We start from the raw sequence: 11,112 nt of genomic DNA, 5'->3' as shown, positions 1-11,112 counted from the left end.
AAGTACGCAAGGCCAAGTTATTTTCAGGGGCATATTAACACCTAAAATACAGCAATATTCCCATATTTTTCTTTCTATTGTACCTATTGTCTTGTGTGTAATCCGTAGTTCAACGGAAAAAATATTATTTTAAATGCATTTTTATAATTATTAATTATTATGTCAGAGGTTTACCACAGCTTATACGTCTGAAAAACATTAATATCATCAATATTATCAATTTCTGAATGCTTCTGATGTTATTTGGTGGCCTAAAGCAATAAGGACAAAAAATGTGGTGAAACACAACTAAGTAATTTATTGGACAAATATCTAGTATTAACTAATAGAAATAAAAGTAATAGGTATAGGTACTAAGACAATTACCGTCCTCACTCCTCGGTAATCGACTATACAAAATGTTATCCATCTAAAATCTGTTTTATTAAAAAAATAAATGTTTTTTTTATAATTACTGCAGATGTGTACATAATTTTTTTTTTGGAGGGGGGCTTTAAATGTATTTAATAATTCAAACCCTTCTTGGTATTTGCGTCTATATCATAAACAGTGTCAATTTTAAGCGTACCAAAATAGTAAATTTATACCTGACCATAGATAGTTGCAAAATATTCAACAGTATGTATGTATGTATAATAATAAAATAATAACTTATAGGTTACATTGTTTAAGAAAAATTCTTAATGGAGAAGCAGATTTTGGAGTGTTTCAAGCTGAAGAAATATCATATGCAACTCAGTGGAACGACTATTTAAGCATTACGAATGAAATTCGTTTATTTGAAAATGGTATATTATATATTATTTATATTTATATAGTTACATTTTGTTATTCGTAAGATATATAACCATATCAAATATCTATTTGTTTAACCATGCACACTTAAATATGCGATATCAAAAAGCCGGGCAAGTGGGTGTCGCTCTGCTGTACAGTAGTTACAGTGGGTCACTATAATGGATATGGGTTAAAGTTGAATTCTATAATATAATAGCATTGTATAAGAAAAACGATTCTAAGCGAAGACAGTCAGTTAGCTTAAAAAAGTAATTTATATATTATAATCTATTTACGTGGAAGGTGGAACCTTGTTTTAAATTTTCAATCCTTAACTATAAAAGTTGAACATTAACTACAAAATTATTATTACATTTTAAATTTGATAAATTTTATCAAAATTCGAATCTTAAATGCTTATAAAAAAAACGGGAGCATACTACTTGCGTCCGAAATTATTATCAGTAGGTGAGTTGCGTCCCGCAAAAAAAAGGTTCAAAAAGGTCATAGCCGATTTGCGTCCCAGTATACCTTTTTTTATGACCTAATTGCGTCCTAAAAATATCGATATTATAATCGATATAAAAATGTAAAAAAAAAAAGTATAAAAAAACTATTCTGAGCGAACACGGTCAGTCAGCCTATGATATTACTAAGTATAAAGGTGATAAAAATTCTTAAAATGTAATTATGTAAATATTTAAAATTAACATGCAATCGAGTAATTAGAAAAATGTATACCTATAGCTGATAGTTTTCTAAAAAAAATTTTTTCCAATTTTATAATAGCTAACCACTGACTAAGGGTAAAATTACACTAATAATTGTTATTTATTGCGTAAATGTTTTCTTAACCTAGTTTTGAATAAGGTATCAATTTTATATTGCTACTTAACTTATTGTCTATAGATGTGTTATTTGTTTTAGATGTTCCCTTCTCCTTTTTTTTCTTTTTAATGATTGTTTTTCTTGCTTTTTATTAATGCATGTATGTCAATTTTTTTTATCTACTGTATTATACCTATGTATAAATATAATGTTATTAAAATCGTTATATTATATTATGTAGCATACTCAGTGTTACTTCAATTTTCTACAACAGTTGTTGTCTATATACCACTATTGTTTTATTTCCTGATTTCTATTCGTTGTAATAAATAGTAATATTCGTACTGGTGAAGCTTCAACTCTCTTAATAAATCACAAAAAATAACTAAAATCATTGTATTTCGTTTAAATATGTAACCATTCAAACATAAAATTTAATTGTTTTAAAAAAATTGTGTATAATATCTATTTCTGAGATTTTTAGGTTTGTAATGCATAATTTGTGGGGAACCGCATGTATTAAATTTTCAATCTTTAGTTATTCAAATTTCAAATTGTGAAATTTTGAATTGGACACATTTTGTCAACATTTTAAACTATTAATCAAAAAAAAATGTATACAATATAATATAATATTTTTTTTTTGTTATTCAGCCCGGCAACTATGGTCATTAGCTGTTTTTTATTTGTTTGTAGGGGCTGATGAATGGTTGGAACGGTTGGTTGAAACACGTTTGTCAAAATATAATATTATTATCGATATTCTTAAATATTAGGTACTATAACGCAACTTATGTGGAATCTTGCTTAAAACTTTCAAGCTTATTAACCAATCATAGACATTTTCATCAACGTTTATAGCAAAATCTAAAAATGATTTTTAACGACAAAATAGTTCAAACATTTTCGTGATGTTAAAGAATTTCTTAAAAAAATTAAACTTTTAACGCTTATAAAAAAATATGTGATTATGTAGTTTAGATATTATTAATTGTAGTGAGAAACCTTATATTAAATGTCAAACGTATTTTTCTCACAGACAAATTTTTTATCATTCAAAAGCAAAAAAAAAACACAGCAATTTGAAAGTCTATAAATTACACAAAAATAACTAAAATATATTTAAATTTAAAATTACATAATTTTTTAGGAAACCATAATATTTTGTGAACATTTCAAGTCCCTAAAATTATTCAATTTTGAATTAGGTAGGTACCTACTCCAAAAAAAAACCATATTGATATTGGCAAAAACTGTTTTTACGTAAAAATTCCCGTTTTTCCCGATTATTCATAAGAGTAAAGACAATTGTTGACTTTTGAATAGTAAAGTACAAATATTAAGTATTATAGTAAATTTAATGCATATTTACTTATTTTATCTTGATAAAAATCACAAGTCATTGTAAAACCAATATATTCATGGTCCATTGCTTCACTCAAAGTTTAAAAATTAAATTCGAACTGTGTCTATGATGTATTTATTATCTTAATCCAAAATAACATAAACGCAAAAAATTAAACACGTGTTTTATATTCTTAAAATAGGTATATTATATTAAAATACGAAAGAATTTTAATTATAAATATTAATAGGGTTCAACATAAAATATAAACTAGAGCTAATTCTAATTATTAATGATATTACATCAGTATTATTTTATTGGTATAATATTTGAATGTAAATTTAATATTTTTTAGAACAATTTGATTATAACATGGTAGTGCTAATTAATGAAGATGCCGGCATTAAGAACTTAGACGATTTAAAGGGTAAACGTTTATGTCATCCAGGATTTTATGAAGGAGACCCAGGAAATGGATGGTCCACCTTAATATCACAAGTAAATTAAATTATAACTTATATAGACATATTATATGTAGTTATATCTACCTAGTTAAAAATATAAATGTATATAAACTTATTTCGAATTAGATAAAATAACGTATTTATTTCATATAACATTATAAAACATTAAATATTATAGGACTATATATAATAGGTATCTTATATAATATTAATTATTAATTATTAAAACTACGTAATTTCAAAAGTATTTAAAAAGTTTATAATATCATACTTGTTTTAAATCTATATGACTCAGATTGGATACATCTAGGATACATCTGTTTAATAATTATTATCATCTATTCATCTGGTATCTAATACATGCATCAAATAGAAACTAGTTCTTACTAATAATAACTTAATAGCTCAATGAAGTGCCCTTATTAAAATATTATATAAATAATTATTATTATTAATTGCATACACATATTGTAATAAAATATTATATTATAATAGCCTAATATATCATTTTAAACCATGAAATTTAAAATAAGCTGGCTTAATAATTGTATTTAATTACTTATGTATTAGATGTATATTTGATTATGTAACATAATATAATAATATTCTTTCAAGTATTTTGAGCGAGTTATTGTTCCACAAAAATGCGATCCGCAATTAAGCCTAATAGAAAATCAATTAAAATCGCTTTCTCAATTTTTTGACGAGTCTTGCAAACCAGGTCAATGGGATCCAGATCCTGATATGGATAATATACTAAGTAGGTAATTATAAAATGTATTATTCCAAATATGATGTGTTTAATTTTAAATGTAATTGCACAGAAGAAAAATATCCAAATTTGTGTGCAAATTGTAAGAATCCATCAAAATGCAGCGTTAATGATCAATTTTGGGGAAGGCAGGGAGCATTACAGTGTTTAAGTGATTGTTTTGGAGATATTAGTTGGGCCAGACTATCCGACGTTAGAGTACATTTTAAAGTAAATAAAATAATATATTATTTGTGTTTTATATGTAGCGTTAATAATTATTATGCGTTGAATACTACATGCATGCATTTATTTGTACTTAAGGGCGACAGTACCAATGCTTGCAGTAAAATAAGTTTTCTATGTCCTAATGGTACTTTACAACCAATGGAAACTTCTAATCCATGCGTTTGGGTATCTCGACCTTGGCCAGCCGTAATTGCAAGAAAGTAAATATAAATGCAATAAGTGAATACAACAGTCTATACATTTAAAAAAAAAAAAAACAATTATAAAATTATTTCTAGTTCAGCATCATTAAATATACAAAGAATGGTTAACTACGTAAATACAGCTAAGGAATTAAAAAACGCAACTTCGTGGCAGTGGGCCTTAAACAATTTACTTCTATACTATTCTGAACCTATTTCATCTAATATCATTAGAAGTCCAAAAGAATATGTTTTTTCAGCTCCTGGATATATAAAAGCTGAAGAACAAGGACAATTGTGCAAAGATCGTGCATTTTCTATGTGTATTGAAACAATAACAGCCTTAAACAAATGCCAAGTGCTTTCAGATATATCAATAAGTTATGGTATACAGCCAAAATTGAATTGCATAATTACTCCGAATTGTGGGAAAAAATTAAAAGCTGGAGAAGTAGATATGATGATATTAGATGCTGATAAAATTGCTTCTTTTAGAAGGTAAGTATCCATGTATAAAATATTATCAATACTTAAAATTAAATCTAAAATTAATTAATTATATTTTAGAAACTATGGTATTTCAAAACCAATACTTTATGCAACTTCACTTTATCACCATTTATATAGAAAAACGAGTGCAGTAATGTTGAGAAAAAATATTGCGGGAGATTTACGACAGTTGAAAAACAAAAAAGCCTGCTTTCCTTTATATGATGGTTATGGTAAAAGAAAAATCCTAATATAATTGCCCAAACAATATTGTTTTCTGAAATAATATTGAATACAAATGTGATACATATAAATTTACATAATTTTATCGGTCAATTTTTGTGATATCGAAAAATGTTAAATATCCATATAGATCTTTAGAAATATTTATAATATATCAATCTAACTTGTTTGATAATCATTATTTTTAATTTCATAATCATATATTGATGTATAAACATCAAATATTGAACAAATAAACGAAATCTATTATTAACAGCATTTAACGTGTAGTGGAGTACTGGAGTTGGAGTACCTACAACTAAGCTGCAAGGGCCAGGGATATTTGACTACCTACAAGGAAAAAACTAACTAACTGATAGTCAAATTTCAAATATATTATAAAAGAGAATGATATCTATAATTATTAAAAATTCATTGATTTCTCAATTAAATTCATCAAATTATACGTTAATACCAATTGGTTATTACCTGTATATAAGTCAGTATAAATTACTAAAATAATATATATATATTACAATGGTAAATTAGTAAAAATTGAGCTAAAAAATGAATCATGATCGAGATTGAATTTTACTATTTAGTCATGGAATATGATTATTATCACAAACTTAATTTTTCTAAGTCAAATTGTATTTTTAGTAGTTATAAGTTATTTAATAAGTTATTACTTATTTTAACATCAATAATACATCATATTTACTAACTGTACGACTTTACCTTTGGTGACCCTTACCATTTGGGGTATTATATATTTATCTTTAAGGCATAAGTATTTTAAGTATTACCAAATTAAATTACATAATTATTGACATTTAAAAGTTCTAAATAAATTATAAATATCATCAATTAATCATTGTATATTTTTTTCCAAAAAATGCCAAAATAATTACTAAACTAGCCCCTCACTCATAAAATGTAATGCTCGTTCTTAAAAAAAAAAATGGATTCAGCATTCAAAATTTACACAACGTTTTTTAAAAAAAAGTATTCTCTTTCTAGTTATGTAATTAAAATTACTCTAAAATATTATGAAAATAGTATTAATTCATTATTTTTTTAAAAACTTGAAGTTATAAAATAATGCTTCAAACTATACAATAATGTTTTCATAAATCACAACAATTTACCAATAAAATTAATGTAGCATATTGTTTCCAGTTAAATAATTAAACACTATTTATTTATTTTTATAATAATTTAGTTTGGAATTCATTATTAATCACACTCAAACTAGAAAATATTGAATTATTTCCGAATAATAAAACAATACAAAACTTCTTCAGTGATAGCTGTGCAATTTTAAGTTCTGATCAAAACGTAATGAAAGAATGTGATTTTGATGGTAAAGTATAGTGCAAATTCAATAACCTACTAAATAAGTAAAATAATAACTTTAATCTTCAGATATATTACCCGAAGATAGTAATAAAAATGGGATGTGGATTGAAACCCAAACACTTAGATGTATCATTGAAGGAGGTGGAGATGTAGCATTTATCAATACTCTTCACATTAATCAATATTTAGGTAAGTATAAAAATGTGTGAATATTTGAATAAAATTGTATTGTATTAATATTTAGAGCTACCTACTATATTATTCTACTTATTTTTTAGATATTTTAAGATCACCATTAAACCTACCTAACAATTTTAACGTGCATAATTTTTCAACTGTGTGCAATCAAAAAATTCGTACTTCGGTTGATTGTCCATTGTCATGGTCTTACTTTGGACATGTGAGTTTATAATATTATAAGTTAAATCTTTATAATTAATTTATATGTATGCTAGTTAAGTTGCAAAATATAAATTGTCTACGTTAAAATAAAGTAAATGAAAATATATAATATAGTCTTACTCTTACATATTAAAAGACATTTTTAATATCGTGCATATCGTAGGCTGTAGGCAGTCTTGTAAAGTACTTAAATAAAAGTATTCAAATACTTTTTAAGAACTTAATACACAAATACGTATTTTAAATACTTTCTATAAGTATCTGTAATTAAAAACAAATACTAACTTTCAAATACTTATTCTTTTTAGTTAATATATTTTCTATTTTTATTACGTAAAATAAAAACATAAAAAATGTGAATTGTAATAATATATAATTTTTACTGTGAATTTTGTACTCAACCGAAAACTTTGACAAAAAAATAGTTTGTATTTAATAGATGAAACAATAGTTAAATAGTTAAAAATGCTCTATAAAATAAACAAAAACATGAAAATCGGTTTAGTTGATTTATAAGATAAAAAAAATATTTATAAAACCTTTGAAAAGTATTTAAAAGTTTATAAATATACTTTTATAATTACTTTTTTGTAATTAATACTTTTTTTTCTCAGTATTTTTATATTTCATATTTAAATACTTACTCAAAATTAGTACCTATCGGCTATCGGCTATCTGTTTTAAAAAGTATCAAAAAACAATAATTACCATATAATTCGTATTTCTGTTATATTATTTTGTAATTAGTAAAGAACAAACTTTCGTTATAATTAACTTTTTTGGGTTTTATGTTATGTGACCCACACAAGGCTCCTTCACATATTGTTACAATATCAGTTTAAAAATACAATGGCAAGATTTCTTTTTATAAGCATTAAAATTCCAAATTTTAACAAAATTTATCAAATTTAAAATTTAAAAATTATTTTGTAGTAAAAAAAGTATAAAACGTTCAACTTTTATAGCTAAGGATTAAAAATTTAAAACAAGGTTCCACGTGAATAGCTAAATAAATTACTTTATTCACAATAATATCATAAAATATACTTATAATAATAGCATGGCTGACTGGCCGTCTTCACTCAGAATCGTTTTCGTATACAATGATATTATATTATTGAATTCAAATTTAACACCATCCATTTTACAGTGATTCACTTTAAACCTACTGTACAGCAAAGCAACACCCACTTGCCCACATTTTTTTTATTTGGTGCGAAAAATTGTTAAACATTATGTAGAATTGTGTTATGTTAATTTACGAAGTATAATTTATAAATTATAGTTGTATTGTACTCATAATATAAATTTAAAAAAGTATTATAATTTAAAAGGTAGGTATACAAAACATTTATTATTTCAATATCTATACCTAACCTATACCTAGATTTAAAATTTAAAATACCGAATTTGTCTACATTTAACTTGAATTTAATTTATAAATATAGGATATAACGTCATACAGATAATAGCAATTGTCATATAGACACATATAAAGTAAACTATATTATTTTGTGTTTATAGATATTAGCAAAACCAAATATGACTTCAATTTCCAAAAAAGAAATGACCTCATTATTAATAAACATGGATATGACTTTTGGACGAAGAACCAAGTCAAATAATAATCTATTACCACCAGTTTTCTCTATGTATGGACCATTTGATGATTTTGCTGATCCCATGTTTCCGGTAAAATAAAAAATAAAAATACATAACTATAGTAATTTTGCCTAATTTGTAATGTATATTATATATTATATAATCACTACCTAGTTGAGTATTCCGAGTTAGCCCATGTTTATTATTTTATTTTTCTGTGGCAAATCCTATTTAGTATATATCTACCCCATATAGGTGTATCTCGGCTTGAGCGTACCTCAGTTTTAGTATATGGGAAAATCAGCTGTGTGCCTAGCTTTGTGAAATTATTTGACTTAGATGGGCGTCGCGGATTGGATTTAGCACTTGCTACATTTCTTAACGATGTTTAAAATACTTAGGTACCTATTTCCTAAACTTTTCTGACATCTCTAAAAAAACCTGAGATTTTCGTCAAATTCCAATGAGTAGTTTTATAATATATAAGATACACACATACATTTGGTTTTAACTTATAGTTTCTTTAATCAAGGCCATGTAAACGTGATGATTTAATGCATGCTTGTACCTGATCTGCACGAATAACCAATGACAACATGGACAAGCTCAAAGGAGAGTAGGCCGGTAGGGGATTCAGACATTTTACAAATACAAAATATGTACTTACATATAATTATAATAATTTATTTGGAACGAACCTAGTTTAGCACCCACGCAATTTTTTCAATTTCTTTTCGGAAACTTATTTATTACAGCGAGTTAAGAACGATTTTGCCAAAATGAATTGCCGGAAATCATTAGATTTTAAGTTATAGGCGTTATAGCCTTACAAAGCTCACGCAAAATGCGTAAGACACCGAAAATCATGAACATCGTAAAGCTATACTATAAAAACTAATGATTTCCAGCAATAATTGCTGCTAATTGCTAATTGGTTCAAAAATGAATTATTAATTTTTGAACCATCGTTCTTAACAGTTAAGATCAGTTACTGATTGTTATACATAACAATTTTTGAAAAAAAAATTGAAAAATTCAAGTGTGCGCTTAACATGATTTAAAACGCTAAATTTATAAAATATTTTGTTTGAAAAAAATACCCCCCCCCCCCCATCCATCCAAAATTCCTGAGCACGCCTCTGAATGGCAACTATTTATATTTTCAAAAAAAGTATCAATTAAACAATCGTGTATTTCAAGACCCCCGTTTGACCACCTCTTAAAAATGCGAATATCGGAAAATCCTTTCTAATTGCACATCTAGATCATTAGTGTACCTTACCAATATTCCAAATTCCATGTACCTACATATGTTATGGAGTTTTCGAGTTGTAGTGATGAGTGAGTGAATGGTATTTAGCTTTTATATATATATTCAGTATACGTCATATAGATTTATCAATACCTAATAAAAATATATATTCATATCACATACAGGCAGATACAGAAAAATTGGAAACCATTGAACAGTTAAAGGAACACCAAACGCCGATAGCGCCACAGTACGAATCTAACATTCATATTTTAAATGATCTGAAACCTACTGTAAGTTCTAGCGTCTCGATAATACCTCTTTCTGTATTACAGTTACTTATATTTTGTAAGCTATTATTTAAATTTTGTATATAAACACTCAATACCAAAAAATTACGTATAGGTACCTAATTTAAAAAAAAAATTGTGATCCATATTATATGATAATGATTGTAATTACTAATTAATAATATATATTATACAATATACATTGATAAATAGATTCCTTATCACTCTAAGGAAAAAATATTAGTTTTGTTTTCTTATACTCTGTATATTATATGGAACTGTAAAATACCCTAGTTACTTATCAAGGATGTAGCTGGAATTAATTTTCTGGAGGGATTTAAAACCAAATAATATATTTTCATAAAATACAAAAATATTAACTTAAAAAAATGATTTAAAAACTTTAAGTTTTTTAAGTATTACATGTTTGATAAATTTATAAAATTTTTAATTAAATATTTTTATAATACTAAGTCTAGCAGTCTTTTTATTTCTTTTGCGAATCGATTGATTGATTGATTGAAATGGATTGATTTAAATTGTTCTGTGTACAGCTGTGTACACTCAAAATAATCATTAAACCTAAAAGTGATACTTCAATATACTTGGTCTGATGAGTTTCGTAATTTGTTTTTTAATCCTTTCATGGTAGAAGATGTGCTTTCTGATGTTATGGTCAAAACTGCTAGTATATAACTAATAAATTCAAAAGAAATAATATATTTGGAAAAAATTCAAAATTACATTTAGACATTTAGTATATGCTTCAATAGCCGAATTCAGGTAAAAAATAAAAATAGCAATATGAGTATATAGTCTTCAATATGAATTATCGTCATCCGTCGATGAAATATCGTTTGTGATATATATTTATTAAACATTTATACCTACATATAAAAT

The 11,112-nt window shown here is 25.4% G+C and overlaps 1 protein-coding gene across 2 annotated transcripts in view; it reads left to right on the top strand.

The window, feature by feature from the left end:
* The window catches only part of LOC100159832 (transferrin), a 16,461-nt gene extending 6,009 nt beyond the window's left edge, over nucleotides 1-10,452 (top strand). Inside the window, exons 2-14 of one of the 2 annotated variants that reach the window (XM_008186043.3) lie at nucleotides 658-788; nucleotides 2,302-2,323; nucleotides 3,306-3,448; nucleotides 4,030-4,174; nucleotides 4,239-4,396; nucleotides 4,490-4,614; nucleotides 4,693-5,094; nucleotides 5,164-5,318; nucleotides 6,530-6,670; nucleotides 6,733-6,855; nucleotides 6,945-7,066; nucleotides 8,593-8,760; nucleotides 10,108-10,452. In XM_008186043.3, the coding sequence (XP_008184265.1) occupies nucleotides 765-788; nucleotides 2,302-2,323; nucleotides 3,306-3,448; nucleotides 4,030-4,174; nucleotides 4,239-4,396; nucleotides 4,490-4,614; nucleotides 4,693-5,094; nucleotides 5,164-5,318; nucleotides 6,530-6,670; nucleotides 6,733-6,855; nucleotides 6,945-7,066; nucleotides 8,593-8,760; nucleotides 10,108-10,299 (1,920 nt within the window). In that variant the 5' untranslated portion in view covers nucleotides 658-764 and the 3' untranslated portion in view covers nucleotides 10,300-10,452. The remainder of the gene's footprint in view (nucleotides 1-657; nucleotides 789-2,301; nucleotides 2,324-3,305; nucleotides 3,449-4,029; nucleotides 4,175-4,238; nucleotides 4,397-4,489; nucleotides 4,615-4,692; nucleotides 5,095-5,163; nucleotides 5,319-6,529; nucleotides 6,671-6,732; nucleotides 6,856-6,944; nucleotides 7,067-8,592; nucleotides 8,761-10,107) is intronic. The other variant, XM_001946446.5, reaches the window with a different exon arrangement.
* The last annotated feature ends 660 nt before the right edge of the window (nucleotides 10,453-11,112 follow it).

The sequence above is a fragment of the Acyrthosiphon pisum genome, chromosome A1, assembly GCF_005508785.2.
Source record: "Acyrthosiphon pisum isolate AL4f chromosome A1, pea_aphid_22Mar2018_4r6ur, whole genome shotgun sequence".
NCBI lineage: Eukaryota > Metazoa > Arthropoda > Insecta > Hemiptera > Aphididae > Acyrthosiphon > Acyrthosiphon pisum.
This window is presented reverse-complemented; position numbering and strand designations above follow the sequence as displayed.